Source organism: Rhinolophus sinicus, chromosome 2 (assembly GCF_057876585.1).
Source record: "Rhinolophus sinicus isolate RSI-liver-muscle chromosome 2, RSI-T2T, whole genome shotgun sequence".
Taxonomy (NCBI): Eukaryota; Metazoa; Chordata; class Mammalia; order Chiroptera; family Rhinolophidae; genus Rhinolophus; species Rhinolophus sinicus.
In genome coordinates this window covers 15,143,539-15,168,500 of record NC_142502.1, presented here as the reverse complement: position 1 = coordinate 15,168,500, position 24,962 = coordinate 15,143,539, and the positions used below count along the sequence as shown (strand labels likewise).

General features: G+C 47.8%; 1 protein-coding gene and 1 pseudogene across 2 annotated transcripts in view; one reads left to right on the top strand and one right to left on the bottom strand.

Annotated features, from left to right (window-relative positions):
- ZC3H12D (zinc finger CCCH-type containing 12D) overlaps positions 1 to 24,683 on the bottom strand; it is a 30,160-nt gene extending 5,477 nt beyond the window's left edge. Inside the window, exons 1-4 of one of the 2 annotated variants that reach the window (XM_019746948.3) lie at positions 24,489 to 24,683; positions 16,451 to 16,826; positions 5,774 to 5,913; positions 1,512 to 1,746 (exon numbers count right to left, since the gene is read on the bottom strand). In XM_019746948.3, coding sequence (XP_019602507.2) covers positions 1,512 to 1,746; positions 5,774 to 5,913; positions 16,451 to 16,755 — 680 coding nt within the window. In that variant the 5' untranslated portion in view covers positions 16,756 to 16,826; positions 24,489 to 24,683. Of the gene's footprint in view, positions 1 to 1,511; positions 1,747 to 5,773; positions 5,914 to 16,450; positions 16,827 to 21,609; positions 21,747 to 24,488 lie in introns of those variants that run through there. The other variant, XM_074333697.2, reaches the window with a different exon arrangement.
- LOC109455388 (ATP synthase F(0) complex subunit g, mitochondrial pseudogene) lies at positions 4,621 to 5,348 on the top strand (annotated as a pseudogene).
- Positions 24,684 to 24,962: the final 279 nt, after the last annotated feature.

Here is a 24,962-nt window from a genome sequence, read left to right as displayed (position 1 = left end):
GACGCTAGCCTTGTGTATGTGAAATACCCAAGGGGCTACTTCAGGGTAGCTGCTGCGAGCATGTGCCCTGGGGCTAAGGAGGGCGCTGCCACCTCCAGAGCTGTGGGCCAGGTGGTAGTGGGGACAACAGTGGCCCTGGAAGCACCATGTCCTAGCCTGGCCTGGGAATAACAGTACAATTCTCTCTAGTCCTCACAACCTTACGTCCTCAGACGTAAGTATGATTAACCCAAGTACAGTTAATTCTGCTCATTGAGGTTCAGTGATTTCCCCACAACATGTGGCCAGTAAACGGTAGAGCTTCGGGTTGAAAGCTCACTTCCTGCTTCCCAAAGCCCCAGCTCTTTCCGCCATACCACACTGCCTCCCGGGCTATAGGGTCAGGAACTAGTCTGCCATGTGCAAGTGGCCTGGCCCAGCTGACATGGCCCCCCTTCTCTCACCATCCTCCCTTCCCCAGGGCTGTACTCATTCCTCTACAGCTAGTAACTGAGTGCCTGAGGTGTTCCAGGCATGCGGGGCCATGGCAGATAAGGCACAGACAGTGCCTGCCTCACAGAGGTGGGCAGCTTGTCTCAAACCACATTCTTAAAAGCCAGTCAGAGAGCCTAGAATGAGGACCAAGTCATCACTGCCTGGAACAGAAGCTGAAGTAGGAATGAAGTCCCCGCTAGCTGTGTCCTCCCCACCTCGTCCCACCTTGGTGGGACCCATAGGCTAGTCTGAGACCCATGCCCACCTTGCCAGGTTCCTAGCCTCTGCCCTCAGCATGAGCACATGCATTGGACCAGCCATCACTTCCTCCCCAGCTTAGCTCAGTCTAGGGCCCCCTCCTGGCACCTGCTACCAGGTTTGTGCCTTGGGACCCTGACATCCCCCAGCTATAGCTGGTTGGTCCAGGGTGGTCCTAACCCAGGGGAACCAACCTAGGGGACAAATGAACCAACCAGATTCTCCTGAAAATTCCAACGGAGAGGTATTGAGACAGAGTCAGCTCTAAGATCTTGACACCCCAAAAAATGATGGTGCCCACTCCCCCCTGTAACTCAAAACTTTTTAAACAAACAGATACAAACATAAAAGAAGTGAAAGGAAGTACCACAAAGTTCAGATTTTCCCCATGATGACTTTTCCGGTGCTCTTAATTGAAGTATTAAATTCTTTAAAAATAAAAACAAAACGTTTAGGGTGCCCCAAGCCCATGCTGCGCAACTCTGCCAGGTCAGCGAGAGGTGGACCTGGGAACAGAACGGTCATGGACAATTGGGGCAAAACTGCCCTGTTGGGAAAGCTGGTCACAAAAGAGAGGAGACCCAGAGGCACAGAGACAGACTGTGGAATCTCGGGGAGCAGAGAGGGAAACCTCAGACCAGCTGCCTCCAGGGCTGGGTGTCCTCTGCTTCTGGTGTGGTGTGCCTGACTGCAAGCCTGCGGGGCCCAGGCTAGTTGGAGTGGCTTCCTGCCAGTCAGTCCCACCCCGCCTGGCTGGGGTCCCCTCGGTCACCACGTACCGGTCATTGACGAAGGAAAACATGAGCAGCCTCTGCTCGATGAACCACTTCCACTCAGGGTTCTCGCTCTGCAGGTCACGGTAGTTGTCGTTGGAGACGATGATGCCATCCCGCTCATAGGCCACCTTCACGATGTAGCGGTCGTCGTAGCAGACCACGCGCTTGCCGTTCACCTTGCGGGACGGGGTGTACACGAGCACAGCCTGCCTCTCCAGCTCCTCTAGCACGTGCTGCTCTGGGGGCCACAGGGCAAGCAGGAGACGGCATGCAGCAGCTTTCTCAGAAGGACTCCCCAGCCCTAAGAACCATCCTAAGATCACTGAGCACAGTTGGCAGCTCAGGAATCTGGTCGGAGCCAACTCCCTCCTCCCGCACCCCACGGCCCAGCCCATCAGATGGGCATGGCGGTCTTGAGAAGAATAGCTGCCCAAGTTCAAGAGAGCTCTTGGCTTCTGTCCTGCCTGTGTCATGACAGGAGTCCCTAGGACGGCAGCCAACAAGGAGGAGTCACTTTAGACACAAGAGGCCTTTTACTGGGGAAAGACATCCGTATTTTAACTGGAATCCAGGCAACGCCTTCAGAATTACTAGGAGCCTTGTATCTACCTGAAAGGTGCCTGCATAAGCCCTTGGCTGGGAGCCTCTGTCCATCTTCCCCACAATAAAAAATCTTCTTGGGACACCTCCAGGATGGAGCATCTCATAACTATCAGCTCTGGGGGACACAAGAATGTCAAGGGAAGAGTCCAGGATTAAGAATCGACAGCCTGGATTCTGGTCTTAGCTCCAACTCTTGGGTACTTCACCCATCTTAAAATGTCAGTGTTTGCATTTATAAAACAAACACAATAAATCCAACGACTGGCCTCACAGTGTCTGCAAGTAGACTAGCTAAGCCCAGGTGAGGAAGCGAATGTGTATCAGGTGGCCACAAATGTCACAAAGACTCAATTGGAGCTAAATTCCCTGGAAGGTCTACTCTTTGACCTTAATTTTGCCTTTGGAGACACGCAAAACAAATCCCTTCTACACAAAACACTTGCTCCAAACTTGGAAGAGTATTATATTGGCATATGCTTCACAACTGGCTTCTTCCCTCAAGTTTAAGTCCCTTTCTGTGTGACATAGTTTCCAGACTTTAAAACAAGTGTATAATGCATACATAGTACAAAAAATCATTTTTAAAATGCCACACATGTGGCATTCCCGCTGCAAAAGGAAACACGGCCCATGAAGCCCCCTCTGTCCCGCCCGGTTTGCACGTCTCTTCATTCCCCTGAAGATAACCCAATCCTGAGAACTTTGTGTTAATAATTGCTTTGCTTTCATTTTTTTCAAATGGATATGTATGTAACCCCCTCCCGAGGACTATTTTCAATGTGATTATGAACTTCTAGACCTTACACAAATGGACTCACACTGTCCATATACGTGTGCAACTTGCTTTCTTCACGTCACCTTGTGTTGGGGAGGCGTGGCCACGTTGATAGGCTCACTGCTTTCGGTTCTACATGTAAGTCCCCGGGAGCAGAAGCTTAAGTGTTCCTCTAGGGTGTATCTCTCGGGGTGCTATGACTGGGTCGTAAGGAAAGGCACTTTACAAGATAAGGCCAAGTTGTTTTCCAAAGTGATTGTAACAAGTATAACCACTTAAGACAATTAAGACAACATTGCCAACACTTGGCATTTTCAGGGTATTTTTAATTTTTGCCAACCTGGCAGGTGTAAGGTGGCCTCTTGCAGTTTTATTTTGCATTTCTCTGGTTACTAATGAGACTGAGCATCTTCTCATATGTTTATTGGCCATTTATGTGTTCTCTTCTGTGAAAGATCTATCGTGCTGATTAGTTCATCTTTCTATTGGTCATTTGTCCTTGTCTAATTAATTTGGAGAAGTTCTCTATAGATTCTGGACAGTAATCCTTCATCAGGAATATGCGTTATACCTATAGCCTCTCCTGGTTTAAGGCTTCTCTTTTCAGTTCTTGTTTTTGTTTTTGTGGTATCCTCTAATGAACAGAAGATTTTATTTTAATGTACTCAAATTTATGAATCTTTCTCCCATAGATTTGTATTTGTTGTGACTTGTTTAAAAATTCTTTCCCTACCCCAAAATGATTTCCCTACTCTTTACCCATATTAGATTTAAATATTACACAGCTGTTGAAAGCCACCATTCTCCATGTTCAGACCATACGGAATAATTTGGGGTAACCGGTGCATGATGAGGAACTAAACACAAGTATTTATCCCCACTCCTTCTTATAATTCATTAAAATGGCACTAAAAATGTACAAAAAGGGAAGGGGATCCCTAATCACATTAAAAATGGGCTTGGGGACAGCAGCAAATCCAAGATTTTGACAAATTTCAGGAAGGCAGAAAGCAGGTAGGATCATGTAACTCCTACAGTGCAGAGGAAGCCACAGACCAGAATGTGTGCAGACGTGGAGTTGGAGCCATTTTCTCAGAAAAGTCCTCGAGCTCCAGGCACGTGGAGGGAAGTGGGCAGAAGACGGGATGGCTAACTGAAGGGCTACTCCTGGGGCAGCTGCATCTACCCTTTTCTATGCCTATCGCTCTAAGGAAAGTGAAGGTAAAACTAGAATGAGGAGGCTCCCAGGTGGCCGTTGACCTCCTAGAGTAAAACCATCATCACCACGGCACTGGAGTGTGTGGTGGGCAGACGTGCCCAGCTGCCTGCCTGCTCCGTGCACGGTACACTACAATGACACCTGCCAATCAGCACCAGTGGTCAGCCCTACCATTCAGAGAAAGATCAACATACGAGGACAGCAAATCCATGGCAGTTGGATAGATTTTGTATTTAACCAATCTGGTTCTTTATTAATAAGTAAAAACTGACAAACAAAGGGTCACGAGACTTTTGTGAAGAACTAACAGCACAACAAGAGAGAGAAGGAGAGATGAACAAAGAAAACTGACCCCAGAAAATACATATATATGATTTGTGAAATTTAAGAGAACATTTTAAAAGTCTGTATTAGTATAAGAATAGTCAAGAAGATACCGCATCCATAAGAAAAGAATAGCATTTCATTTAAAAAATAAAGAGAAAATCAGAAAGAGAAGTAGAAGCAATTGATAACCATTGACAGAATTAAAAACAAAAACAAAAAGTTTTGGCAAAAAGGCTGAAAAATAAAATCAAAGGAACCTACCAGAATCACCAAGAGAGCAATCCTACCATCACTGACCTCCCTGAAACAATGTCAATATGGCTTGGCATCTGTCTTCTTGTTATAAAAAAAAAACCCAAACAAGAAACAAACAAGATTCAGCCAGCCGTTCGAGGCCACAGAATTTCCATCCTAGAACCACGGCCCAGTTTGTCCATAATCTCGCAGAGAAGGCCCCGGCACTGCTAAACACGGCTGTGACTTACTCGAAGCCTCGATTGGCCACATTTTGACACTATGCCAAGGTTGTGCTGGTTCCTCCAACCCCTGCTGAGATCCCTACAGACATTCAGAGCTTGATAAAAATAGTCAATAGTGCTCAAACTGGTAGCTTCAAACAGCTCACAGTTAAGGAAGCTCTGCTGAATGGTTTAGCGACCACTGAGGTGTGGATGTGGTTTTATGTCAGCGAGATCATAGGCAAGTGTGACATCATTGGCCAATCGTTCACATCTGTTTCTTTTGGGTTTATTATTCAAATGTTCTTGGACCATGTGTGATCAGACCGGTATTTGAATAAAATATGTCAAAATTAAAAAAAAAAGAAACACAAATCTCTGTTTATTTAAACCACCTGTTCCATTATTTGTAGCTTAAAATATTCCTAGCTGAAAGAATTCCCTGGGTCTCAGTTTCCTTTTTCTTTCTTTCTTTTTTTAATGAAGCGACTGGACTACTTGTTCAGTAAATAAATATCACCAGACTGAATAAATGTCTCCTTCAGATCCTGTATTCTATGGGGGGTAGGGTGCAGATCCAATCTTTCTGCAGAGTGTTAAAAGTTGTAAGACACCATTATTTTTGAAAGTGATCATTTACACTCAAAGATGTAGTAATTCGTTCTTTCACCTATTCAACAGCTATTCATTGAGCACCTTCTCTATGCCAGGCGTTATGCCAGGTGTCAGAACGATGGCAGTGAACCTTCATAGTCAGTGCCTTCATGGAGCTTATAGTCCAGTGAGGAAGACAGACGTCATCAACCAAATAGCTAAGGAGATAACTGAGTGTACGTAATTGTTAGGCATGCTACTAAGGAAGGGTGTATCTGCTCTGACATACCTCTAATAGGGGTATCGGCTCTTGGTGGGTCTTTCCTCCAGGATGGGACAAAAACCTTGATATAGGTGTGTCCTCTGTCCCTGAACCAGTCCACAGCCAGCTGGATTCCCCGGCAAGAGAAGGCTTCTTTATTTCCATGGCTGCAATGGGAAAACAAAGAATCTGTAGAGACACAAAAAGAGTGATTTCCCCTGGGAATATCCTGGATCCCAGTCTCATAATCAAAAGGGAATCAGACACATCTACATTTTAAAAATAGTTCATTCTTTGCACAAAATAGGTCCCTTAACTGGAACCACATAGCATGTGATAGTTTGTGGAGGTCTCAGGCTCCAGGGCGAATGCATTCCAAGGATTAATAGACCAGATCTTCTTATTAAGTGAAGCTAATAAGGATCAACATAAAATGGACATGAGCAGCCATCTGCATAATACTCTCACCCTAAGAGAGGGTTGTGACTGTGTTATTGGGCTTCCCAAGTCCAAGCAAGAAGCCAATGTGCCCCACAAATTCCACCAAAGATATCAGCAGAGGCAGAAGGAGACAGTTGTGTGAGAGGAGACTCAAGACCAGGCAGGGCAGGGCCTTGCAAGCCTTATTGAAGATTTTTCTTGCTCCTGAGAGGAATGAGAAAACAGAGAAGGGTTTTAAGATAGGGGGTATATGTAATGTGGTCCTATGTATGTTTCAGAAAGCTCAATCTAGCAGCACAAAGGATAGTAAGTTAGACGGGAGCCCGAGAGGGTTGAGGTACCAGTAACGAAGCTGTTGTCGTCATCGAGGCAGAAATGGATGGTAACTTAGGCCAAGCGGGTGTTGATGCCTAAGGGAGTGGAGTAGATGAACTTGAGAGATATTTAGAAGGCACAATCTCTAGAACATGGTGATTGGATATAGGGGTGAAAGACAAGACGGCACTGAGGAAGCTTCCAGATCTCTGGTTTGTATAACTGGATGGTGGGCTGTTCGCGGAAACGGGGAATTCTGGAGGAGAACGGGGCTGAGAGGAAAGATCATGCGTTTGGGCGTGGACACATACTGAGTTGGAGGAGGCTCTGTGACCTCCAAGAGAAATGTTAAGGAAACAGCTAGGGTTCAGAAGAGAGGTCTGCATGATAAAACATGTGCATCACCTATGTTTAAACAAAAGTCGAAGCCCCCTATGGAGAGAATTGCCTGATCGCCTGGAGAGAGGGTGAGAGGCCTAGGGCAGACCTGGAGGAACTCTGGAACTTAGCAGCTGGTTACAGGTAGAGGAGGACAATCTTACAAAAGAGATAGAAAGGATCTATCAGAAAAGAAGGACGTCAACCAGAAGAGGGCTGCGTCATGGAAGCCACAAGAAGGAGACCGCCAAATGGTGCTTCAAGGGACCAACGAAGCCTGAAAACGTCCCTCAGACATAGTCAGCGGCGGTCAGTGGTGTTCTGCTGGACAGGGAGACAAGTGGTGAGATCTGAGGTACCGAGAAGGCAGAATCAGCTGGACTTAGCCATGGGTGGGACACAGCCTGGCCCCCACGTGAGATCACTGTCTGCTCGCTGCTTCCAGCCCAGCCGCCTGCACCTCCTCCAGCCCTTATCCCAGCCACACACCTTCCTCTACTCCCACCACAGAACCTCTGCCCCAGCTACCCCTCTCCTGTCGGCCAGTCCACTCCCCCTCCCCCTTCAGATCTCAGCTTCATCTCCATTTCCTCAGGAAAGCACCCCCTGCCCTCTACACCCAGGCAGATTCTCTCTTATGAGTTCTCACTGCTCCCAGTGGAGCATTCGCCCTCACTGTAGGATGAATTGGGTGTCCCCTTCTCTAAATCTTAAGTTCCTTTTGGTCCCCATTGAATTCCCAGTGCTGAGCACAGGGCCTGACAGTTGGTAAGGGCTCCACAAAATCGTGTTGAATGAATGAATCACTGAGAAGAAACTGGTCTTATGAGCAGCTGGAGGAGGAGCAGCCCAGGCAAATGGAAGAGGTGGCTGGAAAGACCCTGATGCATGGACTGGGCTGGCCTGGCAACACCCCTGGTCTCATGCAAGGGCTTGGCATGTTTGAGGACCAGAGTGAGAACAGAGTGGCTGCAGCATGTGGAGTGAGCAAAGGGGATTGTTGTGTGGGGTGAGGTGGGAGAGGCAGGGCTAGGTTCTTAGAGGGCCATTCACACCCTGCCCTGAGGGGCCTGGTCTGCAGCGGTGGCCCTCGTCCAGACTGTCCAGACGAAGATGGTGCTTCAGATTTCCATTACTGTGTTTCCTCTTGTGTGTGGCCTCTGCTGCTATTTTCTCAGAGGGGATTGGGATAGGCCCAGGTTTGTACAGAGAAAAAGGGAGTCTTGGAAACACTCATCAATAGTATTGGAAGTCAGGCTTTGTGGAGATACAGGAGAACTCTAAATTTTTTCAGAGCCAATAATATTGTATCAGGAATCAGCCCTTGAAGTCTAGGTCTGTCATGTCTTCCAGTTTACAGAAAATAGTCCTTTGGCCATTGAGGCTGAGCTGCGAGGCTTATGCAAACAATAAGGAGAAAATATCAATGGGGCTGTCTGTGGTAAAAAAGAAAAAAAAAGGAAGAGGAAGTGAAAAGCTGGCCCCTTTCTCCTCAGCAGAAGCTGACAAAAGAAAGGAGACAGAGGGAAAATAAGGAGGCGTCATTCACAGGGACCTTACCCCTGAGTCCCCCACCTGCTTCACCTGGCTGAGCCCTAAGGGGAGGGAAAGATGGGTGTGAACAGGAGGCTGAAGGCCTACCTCTGAGCACAGCCTGAGCAGCTTGCAAGCCTCTCAGAAATCCTGGTTTCTGTGGGGTGCAGCTTCCCACAGTGCTACAAGACTGCTTTAGAGGAAGGTGACTAATAGGTGAGCAGGAAGCAACACCCCTGGGGTCCCTTGCATGTCCCCACACATGATGGATTGTCTGAGGCCTGGGGATAGACAAATAGGCCTCATGAGGGGGACGGCACTTTAAGCCAAAAGGCCAACTGGGATCAATGACCCCTCTACGTTGCTGACCATTCTGGAAGCCAGGCCAACCCAGCCACTCTGCAGCAGAGCTCAGAGCAGCAGGGGGAGGGAGAGGAAAGACATAGCCTGAGTCATCCAGAAGCCAGAAGACACTGAGGTATCACAGATTGGCAAGTTTAAAGTTTGCCCCTTCCCACAACCTAAAATGTGGTAAAGAGATTGTATTTATCATGGAAAGTAAGGTGTATTTTCTGTGAACGATTGGTGACACCACCACCCCGACCCCACCCCAAACACACTCATCTCCTGGCTGTGGTGGTCTATACTCACTCAGTTCTCAAGTAAACATATCACTACCACAATTCTTTTAGAAATTATGTCTTGATAGTTCTCTTTTCTCTGAGTACACATCTGTTTTGAACTGTTCAAAAGCTAACTTTCTATCCCCAACACCTTTGATGGGTGTGTGGTTGGGGTGCGGAGAGCGACATGGAACCCAATCCCTGGGAGGGGGCAAAGGTTTGCAGGGCATGGGTTCTGGTGACTCTGGTCAGGACAGCCTGAATGGGCGCTGGCTGGGGGCGCATGGAGAGGAGGGGACAGAGGTGCTGGAGTTCTGCAATTCAGGAACAGAGAGCTGAGGAATGGAGCCACCATCCGCTGCATGAAACAAGAACCGGCCCTATGGCCTCGCTGTCACAAGACTCCAAAATGGCAGACCATCAGCCAAGAGTCTCCAAAAGGCACAGAAGTACCACGAAAACCAGGGGAAGCAAGTGAACATCTGGTCCTAACACATCGGTCCTCGCACCCTAAGAAGCTTCCTCTCTCCCTTCCAGCTTCCATTCTAGGCACAGGCAAGTCTGAGCCGACCCTAGAAACCCTAAGCTGGTCTCTCTGGAATGGCAGCTTTCCATTCCGGTCTGTTATTTTGCAGGACTGAGCTCCCACACACCCCACCCCAACCTCTCCTCATGAGCCTCCGGCCACAGAGAGCCTTGGGTAATCGCCAGAAAGATGCCACACGCTGGAGCCAGCTCCTCACCACATGGGAGTCTGTCTCTAGGAGCCAGGACACACACACCCCCAGCCCCGTCAGGCAATAAAGCTAGCAGTCACCCCGGGAGCCCCCTCCTGCGTACAGAGGGAAATACATGAGGCACCCCTTCATCTGTACTTCCTCCATTCATTCAAAACCAATCTATGAACATGTGCTTCACTAAGAGTCTGTGCGAAGTGCTCAGAGAGCAGCGAACTGCAGACCTCACCCCTGCTCCTTGGAGCCCATTGTTAATATCTGTAGAGAGCCCCGTGTACCAGGCCACTTTGCATGTGTATGTCATTTATTCATTACAACAAGCCCTTGAGGAAGTGACCTTTGTCCCATTTTACCCTTGAGGAAACTAAAGCAATGTGCCCAGCTTGCTGATGTGGCGGCCGATCTCAGAACCTAATTTGTTGGGCTGCAAACTCTTCCTTCCCCGGCTCCATTTATTCCTTTTATCCTTGTGCCTCCCCAGTCTCTGCCCCTGGGATCCAGACAGCAGCTCCTCTGGAGACAAAGTTACCTCCTGCTAAAATGCTTGCACTGGGGAGGGACCTTATTACCAGTCACTGTGAACCAGTTCATTAGGCAGCTTGCTGAGAGCCAGGCCCTGGGAAAAGGAAGCTGGAGTGGTAGGTTTTAAATAAAGGGAGGGTGGTAAGGGGAAGTGGGTTGGTGCCCAAGGCAAATTTTGCCTACTTGACCGTTGTGCTTGGGGCAGCCTCACTGAGAGGAGCCATTTACAGTAACTAGACAATCTAATTGGGACACTGCTGTATCCTCACCTATTGCCCAAGAAGTCTCTGCAGAAGTTAGTGGTTCACAGAACAGGCCTTCCTGGGTATGAGACGAAAAGAGACACCACTGTTGGACTGTTTATTTGGGGTTAAGGTGCAAACACTCAGAACCTGGAGTTTATAGCCCTTCTCACCAGGAGATCTCTCCCCAGCTCAGGTCAGGGGGAAGAGAGAGGGTGAACGGGGGCTGCTCTAGGGGCACTCATCTTACAAAAGAAGAGATGGGTGCAGCCTTAGGTAGGAGCCCAAGGCCGGCGTCAGTCAGAGGAAGAGCAGAGGCTTAGAAGGTGACCCCAGCCCAGGAGCACCCCGCCGCCTGGAACCCACTGAGAGGAGTTCTGATGAAAAACTCTCACTGAGGGCCTGAAGATTCCCTCCTCCAGAAGAAGCCAGATTCTACTGAGGTCTCTAAGAGTTTAAAAACATAAACAACAACTACCCTGTACCCCAAAAAGAGGACACATTCAAATGAAACCCTTGCCTGAGGCAGTAAGAGGATGTGAAATTATCAGGTGGATTTCCCCCAAGCCGAAGTCCTCCTATCAGCCGCTCCTAGATTTGCCTACAGACTGTGCAACACTTGTGAGCTTGCCTGCCCCAGGCAAGGCAATGCTAGCAAGGGCTGGCCTGTGAGAATCAGTGTGCTTCCCAATCACCATGAGGCAGCTGCTGATCTGCTTTCCATGAAAGCCAGGTTTCTTTCTTAAAAAAACCTGCTGGACATTTTTCTAAAGGCCAGATGAATAGCGATTCAGGTATTCAGCTCACATCTCCCTCTTTCTTGTAGACACACACACGCACACGCACGCACACTCACACACAAACACACACACACACACACACACACACGGCCCTTGAAGGTGTGGGGATTGTACTTGGACATCAGTTTCTGTGCTGCTAGTCAATCAGGACCACCGTGCAATGCACCTGTGACACCGAGGGTTCCCAGCATGTTGGCAGCAGCAGCAGAGGCATCCTGGGCAGCAGCCCTGCAGAGGGCACCTGGGTCCCTGGTGAGGGAGTGGGGATCTAGCACATTCTGTCTGCAGCAAGGCTGGGTCTCACTATGGGTAGGCTCTGGCCCCAGGATAAAAGCCGATGGGGTCCGGGTCTCCCACCCTGAGACCCTTTCCAAGGCTGGATGGGAGAAAGCCAGGGGCACACAGTGCTGGAGGAAATGCAGGGCTTTGGAAAGAGCACTGAATCCAGAGCCTGGCACTTTGTGCTCTGTGGCCTTGGTCAAGTTACTGACTCTCTCTGAACCTCTGTGGAAGATGAGAAATTCCTTTATAAGAAAAAAATGCATTCATTTCTTTTAAGCCACGCATAAAATAATCATCCTGAATCCTAGAATGTTAGAAATGAAAAACCAGAGCTCCCAGATGGCTCAGTTGGTTGGAGCGTGTCCTCTCAACCACAAAGGTTGCCAGTTCGACTCCCGCAAGGGATGGTGGGCTGCATCCCATGCAACTAGCAACAGCAACTGGACCTGGAGCTGAACTGCACCCTCCACAACTAAGACTGAAAGGACAACAGCTTGAAGCTGAAAGGCACCCTCCACAACTAAAATTGAAAGGACAACAACTTGGCTTGGAAAAAAGTCCTGGAAGTACACACCGTTCCCCAATAAAGTCCTGTTCCCCTTCCCCAATAAAATCTTTAAAAAAAAAAAAAAAAGTAAGAAAACTTAAGTCTCAAAAAAAAAAAAAAAAAAAGAAAAGAAAAAGAAAAACCATTTAAGAGTATTATTACTTAGTCCAACCTCTTAATCATATAAACGGAGCTCAAAAAAAGTCGTGATTCACGCCAAGGTCACATAGCTGGTAACCTGAAAAGCTAGAGCTGTACAATCCAATAAGTAGCTACTCACCACAGGTATCTATTTGCACTCGAATTCAGATTAATTCAAAAGAGATAAAATTTAAAGCTCAGTCCCTCGGTTGCACATTTCAAGTGCTTGGTGGCTGCATCCCGCAAGTGGCATCGTAATGGACAGTGTAGGTATAGGACTTTTCATCGTTACAGGGAGTTTCACTGGGCAGCCCCAGGCTGAAGCTAAGAACTCAGATCTCTGAGCTGTAAGCCCCATGTTCCATCCCCTGCGTCTGACCTCCTTGGCTTCCTACATGAAATACAACAAGAGATTAATCAAAACTATGGGGCAAGCATAAGGTCTGGCTTCCTAAGTCCCCGTCTTGTGCACTCCCCACATTGCAACTTAGAATTCTCATTGAAGTTGACCTGCTGTGGGGACAGAGCCAGGAGAGCAGTTTCCAGGCTCTCAGCCTCACGTGGAAAGGTGCTCACTAGGGTAGTAAATGGCCATCAACTGTGATTGGATGGTCATCAGCTGTGGCTAGTTGGCCATCAGCTATAACCAGTGAGCCATTGGCCACTAATGTAACTGCCATGGGTACGCTAGCAGCAAATGGGGGGCTAGCAAGAAGATGGTCGCTGAGCTAGCAAGTGCGGATTGCAGTTACCACGGTGGATTGCAGCTAGCAAGTGGGGTTGGTTGGCAGAGAGAAGTGGACGGCAGGTTGCGGATAGTGTGGCTCCTGCTTCCTGTGTCTCCAACTCAGCCGCCAGCGAGAATATAGTGGTATGACTCCCCTATCTATGGCTCCGTGAGTGTTCCTTTTTGGCCTCACCATATCCTGCATTCTTATGTGGGGAGCAGGAGCGGAGACCCCGCATGACACCCACCACTTGTGAAATGATAAATGAAGCCATCAATCCTGCTTATAGGAGCCAAATGGACTCCTTTTGTTTTCACAATGAGGAGATGAAAGGTTTTTCAGTTTGGTGGTATGGTTCTATTTAAATGACTTGAGAACAAAATGTGTTTCATAAAACAGGCCAAACCTTGTGTGCTCCGAACAAATACATTCCCACTTCTTGTCAAAAGCACTCGGCCAGTGACCCACACTGCCAAGCTCCAGAGAGCAGACACTCCAGCCTATTGGGCTCAGCCACTACTCACAGCCCTGGGCTACACATTCTGAAGCACTGGGGAGAGAGACCCATGGAAAATTCTACATAGGGTAACATGGTTGGAGCACAAGGAAGGAGGCCAGGGTCTGATGGAGCCAGTGTTGACCTTGGCCTAGCCCATCTAGTTTTTTCCTGTGCTTCCTGCTTTCTTAACCGAGAGGGTCAGATGCCCCTCTCTAACATTCTCTGTGCCAGGGGAGGACGCATGCCTAAGTCCCTCCCATATAACATGACATTGTCTATAATTTCTCATTCTACATCAGTGGTTCTTTACATTTGGGGAATCACAGACCCTTGAAGTAGTTATTGAAAGCTGTGGATCTTTTCCTGGAGAAATACATATATGTGCACACATTTCCACACTTTGTACATCATTTCAGGCCATTGCTGACTTTGAAGATAAAAAGGGCCACGAGCCAAGGAATGCAGGCAGCGTCTCTAGAAGCTGGAAAAGGCATGAAAACATACTATTGCCATCAGCTTCCAGAGAGAACACAGATCTTCATTTTAGCCCGAGGACACACATGCTGGACTTCTGACCGCCAGAACTATGTAAGACGTTAACTACGAGTATGTGTTGTTTCAAGTCATCGTGTCTGTGGTCAGTTGTTAACACAACAGGAAACTACTGCAGCTTTCGGTCTTTAAGAAACGACTGCAACACAGCTTCCCAAAGACAATGAGAAAACAAACTCACTGAAAAGTCAGGCTGTTGTTCTCTGGGAGCAAAGGCAAAAGCTGCCCGAGGCTCCAGGGGCACAGAGCCGCAGGTGGCAAGTCAACAACAGGCACCCACCAGGATGCTGCTGCCAACAGAAAACACACTTCCCATCAGCTCAAGACAGCAAGGACATGTGTCCCCATCCATCTGTTCCTCTCCTCCCCGCTCCTTCAGGACCATGAAGCGGTATCATCTTCAAACACAGAGAATGGCCAAGTCTGCGATACTACCAAACCTCAGCAAAGGAGAGTTTTCAGAAACCATGTTTCTGAGGTTAACTGAGTTTTGAGATCAACCGATAATAACTAGACACCATGTTGGGTTTCAGCCATCCATTTCCTCTGACGGGTGAGCCCCACTCTTGGCTCCATCCTTCACGACTGAGGACTCACCTGCGCCTGAGGAGCACGGTGCTGTTGAAACGCTGCTTGGAGGACACAGTAGGTGTTCTTATAGGAGGATGGAGCTGCACCTCAGACCCCACCTCTATCCCAGACTTGCCTTAGAACAAATCAAGTCCCACCTGTCAGGTGGTAGTGGTGCAATTTGTCTATTTTTCCTAACTATTTTTCCATACACATATGTACACACACCGAGAACACACACAAGTGCATGTGTTCTGGTTAATTGAGGTGATTTTTCAGGCAAAGAGAACGTGGTTTAAATTTGAATTCCAAGCAGCAACAAGAGAGACTTCCATCAAAAAAAACCCTCCACCACCACCTTATCATAACAATTCCTAAAAACTGTCTGGTCCTCAAAGAGGACCTAAAGTAGAGGTTTCCTGCAGCATCTGAAGTAGCCTTTTTATCCTATAGCCATTCTGTAACTTTGATCTGGAATCACAGAGCTCACAAAATCCATTTAAGCGATATCATCTTACCTTCCAAGTCCTCTTTCTATTGATGCCCAGAGGGAGCAGTACCTTGTCCCCATCAGACAGAGGTCAGGCCCCCTCTTACAACTCCTCAGACTTTCTTTGTAGGATGCTCAGAACCTACCAGCTTCTTAAAAATCCCTTACCTTCCCCCAGAGACCTTGAATTAAGCAGGATTTCATAGGTTGACTGGGAGCATGTGTGAGGGTGTCATAGAGACCCCAGCGGAGCAGCTTCTCAGCCCTGGAGAAGAGCCCCGGCTGGCTAAAGCTTGGCTGCACACTCCCAGTACACACCCAACAGGACACGTAGGAGCAGCCCCATCTGGGCTTGAACCGTTCCAAACTTGGGTCCTACTGTGCCAAATGCTAAGTGATCCCCAATCCCCAGGGAAAACCACAGGGCCTGTCAGCCAAAGGATGCACCATTGGCACATTCCGTGCCGCTGATAACACCCCTTTTCTCCATTCTCACCCACGGGGCCCAGCATCTGAAAAAGGAAGCACATCTATTTGCAGCTGTGAGTGACAGATTTCCTGTGGCTCCGCGGTAACTGAGCCAAGTAGTAGAATAATGTACTTGTTGGTCAAAGCCTCCTCCTCACCTGGCGGGACCTGTGGGGGAGGCTGCAGATTCCCTCACAGCTGACCTTAACCTCACCATGAAAGAGAACAAGGCAGGACAAGATGCTCTCATCACCGAAACACACGAAGATGCCAATACACAGACGTTACCTAGGTGGGGTACAAGCTCACGTTTCAGACCTAGCTAGGGAACCATATCACCACAAGCTGCCCTCCAACCAATAACCCCCAGCGGAGGGCTTCCCATGAAGTTCAAATACATTTTCCCATCTGATTCTCACAACCCTGACGGAAGCAGAAGAGCTGCCTACTGGCCTGCGTGACAGAAGAGGAAACTTGAACTACTATTGCTTTCTCAGAGGCACACAGCTGTTTAGGGACAGACTCCAGCTAAGAAGCAGCCCCTCCCCAGCGGCCCACGGCCTTCCTCAGAAAAGGGCTTCTCTTCAGGTTCATATGATAAGAGCTACCACATGTTGAACCTTTGCTGTGTGTCAAGTACTGTTGAGATTTTATACCAACATTACAGATGGGAAAAGCGATGTTCAGAGAGGTTAAGTGACTCACTTTTGGCCTCACAGATACTAAGGATGGAACAGGGATTCAAGCCCCATCCCCTGGCCCCAAGCTGTTTGCATCACACCACGGAGAAGAGGGACAGGTCTCCCACCCCTTTGCTACAGGATGAAGAAAGCTACCTCATTGCCACGTTGCTGCCGTCGATCACAATGGGTCGCAAGGAGCTGGCTGGATCTCCGCACTCCTCTTGCGGGTCAGCCCTCAGCCCGCGCTGGGCGGAGTCCGGGGTCCCGCAGGAGCCCCTGGGAACCAGCAGGGGCGCGGCGTTGCCCTGGTGCGCGCCCGGGCGGCTGCCCGTCTGGATCAGCTCCTGCAGCACGTCGTTGACCAGGGCGCCCTCGCCCAGCTTGCCCAGCACCTTGACCACGTCGTCCCGGTCGTAGCCTAGCTTCTGGAAAAACTCCATCTTGGCTGAGTGCTCCATGCTGTGCCAGCTGGGCCCCTGGCAAGGGTCCTGCCCCTGGCTTCCTCCTGGCAGATCCCCACCGGCATAAGCTGAAGAGAAAAACCATCCGTCAGGTGTTTTCTGGGTAGCCTAGCTGGCAGGTTACTGAAGGCAAATTATCTATGCTCCCTCCCCACCTTAGCTGTCAGGAAATCATATCGAGGTCTGGTCCCCTCGGGGATTTTCAGTTGCTCAGTGTGGTTGGGGAGCCACAGATGCAATCACACTGCTTTTACTAGTGCACTATCAGAGGCTATCATCCCACACACGCACCCCCGTGGGATTCACGGGCCAGAGGCACCAAGGACAGCTGAGCAGGCCACCCAGCACTCGGGACATTTGTACATGGGCCAAAGAAATGTTTCTGAGGCTCTGTTATGTGTTATGGGCTGATGTGTGCCCCCTCCAAACTGCATATTTTGAAGCCCTACCCCCCAGAACCTCAAAATGTGACTGTATTTGGAGACAGGGTCTTTAAAGACATAATTAAGTGAAAATGAGGTCATTAAGGTGGGTTCTGTTCCTATATAACTGGTGTCCTTATAAGAAGAGGAAATTTGGACACAGATGGGTGCAGAGGAAAGACCAGATGAAGACACAGAGAGAAGACAGAGGGCTACAAGCTAAGGAGAGAGGCCTCAGAAGAAACAACCCTGTTGACACCCTTCTCTCTGACTTCTAGCCCCCAGAACTATAAGGCAATAATAATAATAATAACGATTATTATTATTATTATTATTATTATGTCTCCAAGTCTGTGGTATTTTGTTATGGCAGCCCTGGTAAACTAATATAGCTCCTGGGCTTAAACAGGGGAAAATGCCCCTATAAATTCTATCCTCAGAAATGCAATGCTCCAACCCAAATTCAGCTCTGTGTACTGGCCCAGCTTTCCCTAGGAATTAATTCAGACCTTCCCGAACCTCTAAAATAGAAGGTTCTAATCCATTGTGATCCTTTCCACCATAGCTTGACTGCCTGGCCTACAGCTCTGGGGGGGTGTGGGTCGGGGGGCTGCAGCCAGATGTTTACAAAAAGAAGATGGTTAAACCAGTAGAACACTCTGGACAGACTGGTCCCTCTCTCTTTTCTACTGACAAAGACCTACATATTTCAAAAACACTTAAAATACAGAAATAGTCATGAAAATATATTTACTGTGAAAATTTGAAACCATGCAGAAGTATAAAGAATAAAAAGTTATAATATCTCTTCATACATACCACAAATCCCACCTGCCTCTCCTGCTAGGTATTTGCTTTCATCCTTCCAGCACTTTTTCTATGTATTTACTTACATATCTAATAGAAATATTGTTTTAGGGAGGTATTTTTACATAAGTAATGTCACACTGTATTATTGTTCAGCAACTTGCTTTTCTTGTTAAAAATACGTTTTGGAAATCTTTCCATGCCTGTTTATCTGTTCTGCTACGCACCACGTCCCCAGCCTTTAGAAGGGGGCCCAGCACAGGTGAATCTCAGTGCATGTTTATTGAATGGGTGAGTGAGTGATGTTTAACCACATAACAAATGATGGAAATTTAATTGTCTTCCATTTTTTCCTGTTATAACTCATGCTCAGCAAACATTCATGTACATCTATCTTTTCTCTCCATCCTCTTCTCAGTACTACAGGGCCTTGACCTTCAGTCCTCAGTCTCTTCCTGGAATCCCCTGAAGCATTCATGTCTCTCTTCTAGCTTGGCTTCTCATTCTCTTGCTGGGTCTCTCCCCATAGTGTTGGAACCCGAACAGAACTAACCATGACACGGTCTGGCAGGTGAAGGGTATCTCTCAGCCAATCTCCTACACAGAGAGGCCTCTGCTGCAGCCCCCACTTGTCACCCCCTTCTCTGCCTGGGCCCACGGACTGCTAAAACACTGAAACTGCCCCCAAGGTCACCAGTGACCTCCTAACTGACAAATCCAACAGCAATTTCACATTCCTCGCCTTATACAACCTCTCTACTGCATTCAACACTGTGGACCACTCCCTAACTTGTTATTTCAAATAAAAAATTTTTGGACAATCTCCTTCTGGAAACTCTCTTCTCCCTTAGGTTGTACAACTTGGCCTGAGTCTCTTCCTCAATCTTTCTAGCTCTTTCCTTAGTCTCTGGTCACTTGTTCAATGTTAAGGTCCTGCCCAGTTCCTCTTCTCTTCCTCGTCACCCCTCTTAACCGCCCCTATTATCGATGGCCCACAACTGCACTTCCAGCTCAGACCCCTTGCTACGCACCAGGCACACACAGTTATCAATCTGTGAGATTAGTGCCAAATGGGCTATTTGAATACAGTGGTATGGGAACACAGAACACTCATTCTCCAGACATTCCCTGAGTCCACTTAAGTGGTTCACAAAGTATGGTCCAGGGTAACTTGAGGGGACCCAAGACCCTTTCATGGAGTCTGCAAAGTAAAACCTATTTTCATAATAATGCTGAGGTGTAGTTTGCTTTTTGTCACTCTCATCCTTTCATGAGTGTACTACAAAGTATTCCAGAGGCTACACATCGTGTGACATTGCAATAGTTTGAATGCAGAAACAGATATGAGATTCCAGCTGTCTTCTATTAAGTCAGATATTAAAGAGATTTGCAAAAATGTAAATCACTGCCAGTCTTCTTACAAATTTTTTTATTTTGGGGAAATAGTTATGTTTCATAAAGATGTGTCATTTACATTAATGTAATTAGTTTATTATTTAAAAACATGAGTATTTTTTAATTTCTTCGTTTCCAATAAGGTTCATATCAATAGATATAAGCCACATAAACCAAAGCTCTTTGGGGTCCTAAATAGTTTTTTAGAGTGAAAGGTGCTTCCAAAACTAAAAAGTTTTTTCTTAAATCCAGAGCTTTCCAGTTAAGTATTTCCACCTAGATGGTTCCGTGTAGGTGACCTATAACATGTCACCCAGGGCCTCAGGACAGACGCCCAGTGTCTTTCCTTCCCTCAGTCTGGTCCCTTTCACCCCCATCTCCTACTGCCCACCTGCTCCACACAAGCCTAAGTCCTGCCTTTTTCATCCCATCCCCAGTGCATTGCAACCACCTCCAAAGAGGTCTTTCTCAGTCCCATCTGGCTCAGCACCAATCTGTAGCCAACATTGTGTTTCTAGAGCAAGTCTGAACTTCCTGCTTAGAAACACCCTCTGGTCCCGTGTTGACTACAAGAAAGATACTAAATTCCTGAGTAGGCTACCAAGCTGTCATGATGCCCTGCTGACCCCAACCCACCTCACCCCCAGCACTGGTCCACCCAGCTCTTTCTCTGAAGTAACTGTTCCCCAAGCATTCCAGAACATTCTCATCACTGTGCTTCTGCATATGCTTCCTCTCTATGTGGAATGCTCTTTGCTTTGGCAAACTTCAAGATTCAGCTCAAATGCCACTCAAAGCGGTCACCCCTCACTCCACAGACAGAATAGCTGGCTTGGTCATCTCGTGTACCAGGCACTTTGTTCACATCTGTTATGACACGTTGAATTGTCATTTAGTTATTTCTCAAGAACCTGTGAACTGCATTCTGACCTATTTGCCTTAGAATTACCAGCCCTGTCATAGTGCCTAGTATATCCGAGGAATTTAATACATTTTTCTGTAATAAATGTCCAAAGCTGAAATTATTTTCCATCCTCAAATATTTTTTTCTTGGGTTCTGAATCCCATTGAATGGCATCCCCCCAGAAGCCCAAAGAAGAAATCACCAACTCACCTTTGACTCTGCTCTTTCCCTCACTTCTACATCCAATTGGCCATTAGGTCTGCTTTCTGGACATTTCCCATAACCATCATGTCCTTTACACCCACAGAACCACCGCCCCAGTTTGTCTATTTATTCACTCAGTCAGTCAGTCATGTAACAAACATTGATCACCACCTAGGCACTACGCTGGGACCTCAACCTATTCAGGAAAACAGACCAAACAATGTAAATAACAAGCCATAAATCATGATGATATGCACAATACTTTTGATTAGAAAAATGTGTTTTCAAAACACAGGTAAGAAATGCCTTATCTTCTTTGAGGGGAAGGGAGAGGCCCCAAAGGCCCGCACAGAACTAGACAACAAGGAAGAGCTGGCTTTTCCCATTCTGAGAAGGGCCGTGTCATCTCTCCCAGGGGCTCCTGGGAAGGCCTCCTCACTGCACGCCCACCACCACCAATTCTTATCAAGTTAGCCTACCGATCAAAGCCTTCATATCTACTCTTCCGTGTCCCTCTGTCCTGCACAGAGTGAGTGTCGAAACTCTTCAGTATGAGAGTCAAGGCCCTTCACAATCAGGCTTGGCCCACTTTCTAACCTCGTTTGTCATGTACCTCTAGTCCAGCCTCACCTTCTGCTCCTTGACCAGTAACCCGTCCTGTCTCTGGGCTGAGGTCTAGCTTTGGTCCAATCTCCACGAAGGAAGAGGACACTCAACCAGTCTGGCAGGCCAGCCTCACACCAGGAGTTGTTCACTGTCCCTGAAAGACCCCTGGTCGCTCAGGCCCACAGGCCTCCACTTGGGCTCTTTCTTCTGCCTGGAGCACCTACCCCTCCTCCACCAGGCCTAACGCCACTGTCACATCCTCTAGGAAGCCCTCCCATCCACACAGCCCCAGCCACTCTCCTGCCTCCACCCCTCCCTGCCAATGCAGGCACTGTAGCACTTAGTTTGGAAGAAAAAGAGAGAAGGGAAGAGAGAGGAGGCATGGGAGAAAAAGAAGAGGGAGGGAACTGAAATCAGAGAGAAGGAAAAAAAAGACAGAAACAAGCAGCATGAACATAAAAGTTCCTGTCATTCTTCAGCCTTTCCTTGTCACTTTCATGAAGAGACTCTTACTTGACTTCTCTGGTCTTGAACTTGTCCCTGGTAGGTAGACAGGATAGATGAACGTATTCCCTTTTCACAGGTGAAGAAACTGAGGTTCAGAGTGGTACAGAGTAAATGTTACACAGTTAGTAAGTGGCAGAGACTGAAGACAAGTACACGCCAAAGACCATGTGTTGCTTTGAGTTGTGTTCAGGACAGAGGCAACATCTTGTTATTGCAGAAGTGGAAAAACCAAACTATGACTGGGTCAGGTGACTTCTCTTTGGTCACAAAGTAATGGTTACAAGGAGAGTCCGTGTTAGTTTTGCAACTTTGCATTCTGGTATGACAGAAACATGAACATTTTCAAAATTAAAAAAAAAAAAAATGGGGGTTTTCACCTGGGCTGGGGAGTGAGAGTGGCCATGTGAGACCCTTCCCCTGTAGCTCCCCACAGAACCCTTAAATTCCAACAGAGCTCCTTTTCTGAGGGCCTTAATTAACTGATAAATTCACCTACTTCAGAGGCTTCTGAGACTTGAGACGCCTTGAGACTTTAAAATCAACTTCATTTCCTTCTAAAACTTCTTCTAAATAAGGGAGAAACCTGAGGTGGGGGCAGTTCTCAGGAGCCTCCCCCTGCCCTCAGGTCGCAACCCTGCCCTTCAGATGTGACGGTCTTTGAGCAGCAGCACGGCCAGCAGCTTCTTTTTCCTTTCTATTTTTAAGACCTGAAAGTGTGAACAACTTCACTTTTCTTCCTCAATCTTGACTGGAAGTCACAAACAGGACAGATGATTTATAACATTTTGAAAAGCTCCAAAGTTTCCTCACAAGCTCTTAACAATGGCCAGCATCACAACACTTTCCTATGGTTAGCAGTCCAGGCGACGGTGGTGATAGGTTCAGGTTGAACCCAAAGTTAGAGGTGACCTAACAAAATAGCAGGGAAGGAAGGAAGAGGGAGGGAGGAAGGAAAGGGAAACCCCACTGGTGGAACAATGGGAATCAAATCAGATCTCTTCCTTCTAGAATCAACCAATCCAGGTTGAGGGTCCCCAGGCCAAAGGTCTGTAACATCTGACTGGAAGAACCCCTGAGGAGAAGAATAAAAGAGAAACTGAAGAGGGAGAAAATGAAAGGGTAAGACACGTGGAGAACCAGTAGCTCACATGTGCACAGTATTTTATAGTTACAAGGTGCTTCCCTGTGTGTTGTCTTTGGAAATTCCAACATTCCAGGAAGATAGAAAGGGCTAATTCATTACTCACGTTGTAGGAGAGAAAACTGACAGAGGTTTTGCTGACTTATCCAGGATCCCACAGCTAATAAATGGGAGAGGCTAGGCTCCCAAGGGTGGTGGTTCCTGCCATCTCCCAGGCCAGAGGCTGCTACCTAGGGCTGCTCGGGGCCTCTGAGCAGGGTGAGTGTGTTCAACACTTTGCTCCAGGCCCCCAATTCTGTCCCAGGTCGCCTCTGCCAACTCCAGAGAAATCTACCACATAGTACTGACAGAGGTCACCCCACCATGAAACAGAGTCCATGCAGAAGTTCTCTGGTTCTGCTCAGATCTAGAGCCCCTCAGTGGAGTTGTCAGTTACATTATAGGGAAGTCACAGACAGACAGACTTCAGCCCACGAGATGTGTGAAGCGCAGGTCATCACCACCATCCCTCTCCAGAACTTTTTCATTTTCCCAAATGGAAACTGGGTACCAGTTAAACAATACTCCCCAACCCCCTTCCCTCATCACCTGGAAACCACCATTCTACTTTCTATATGAATTTGACTACCCTAGGGACATCATGTAAGTGGAATCATACCAATTTGTCCTTCTGTGACTGGCTTATTTCACTCAGCACACATAATGTCTTCAAGTTCACCCATGTTGTAGCATGTGTCAGAATTTCCTTCCATTTTAAGGCGGAATAATATTCCATCATGTGTATGGACCACATTTGGTTTGTACACCGTGGATGGACACAGGGGCTGCTGCTGCCTTTTGGCTGTTGTGAATAATGCTGCCACGAACATGGGTGGACTGGCCTGGCCTTTTGTTTTCTCCTGGAACTTGTCTCCTGGTCTTCTGTGCTGCGATAGGTTACTTTGGGTGTACACACGAGTATTTACAGCCCTGATCCAGAGCCCAGGGCAACTCTGAAGCAAAGGTTTTAAAAAAAGAAACAACCCTCTACTATATTCCACTCCCAACCTACGCACATGTCGGATGTGGGCACCCCAGAGCTGGCATCGCTGGGCTTTGGAGAGGAGTTTATAATCTTGGGGAGCATGGCTGAGGTTTCTAATAGTTTCAGAGAATTAGTCAAAATCGTCTTCACTGCCGTCAGATTCAGTGTCATTTCAGTGTCCTCAGAGGACGTCTCGAAGCCCACAGAGCCGTCCTCTAGAAGAGGCAGAGTTTGGGGCTGTGCCAAACGTTCCTGATCTGCCAGGAATCTAGACACCCCCACATCCATAGCTAGTCTAGAAGATGTTTTCAAGAGCATGGAAACAGGTTTAAAATGTGCCCGAGGGTCCTGTTCCTTCTGATTTCATAAAATTAAAATACTTTCAAAGACCACAGCAGGCATTTTCACTTAAACGGAGGAGCTTCCTCTGAAAAATCTTTCTCCCACAAAAGCTATCTTGACATAAAAGATAATTTTGCTAAAATGAGCAAAGCTTTCACCTAAGGGAAATTAAAAATGCTTACCTACTTTTTAAAAAATCTGAGCACTTACAGTAATGTCAGGTGTGGGAAATCAGATTGCTCAGGATAACACTCATCCCAGAACTACTCTCCAACCTGCATCCCCCCCCCCTTACGTTCTGTCTCTCTCTTCCCACCCCTCACCCAAGTCTGCACAGTGTTTTTGTGACAGACTAATGGCCAGGGGACATGCACTCACCAGTAGGACCGTCGCTCCAGCTTTTACAGTGGATCCTGGCGCTCCCCTCAGCTTGCCCAGCTGATCGTAGCTGTCACACTGCCCCTCTCCTCCCAGCTAGCGAGCTATCACTGAAGCCACCGGAGCCAAGCTGGGCAGGGCCACGCGGCACTTAGAGGACACTTTATGCCAGAGCTCCACTTCCTGGACGCTAGCGTCACATTCAACTGCAAAGGTAGCTTTGCTTTGGGTTTAAAAAAAAAAAAAGGAAAGGAAGAAAGCAATCAAATGAGGGAGGAAGACTGGTAGCCTGAGCCTCAGCATGAGTCACCGAATCAAAGTTTAACAACCACATGCAAAACGAACTCGGTGAGGGCACAGGAAAGCCAGGAGGGGCTCAAAGAGATCAAGAGTATGAAAGAACCCGAGGGCAAAAGCTTCTCTTCCAAGTTCCCACTCGTGCTTCCCGCTGAGAAGAGCAGCTGATCCTAGATG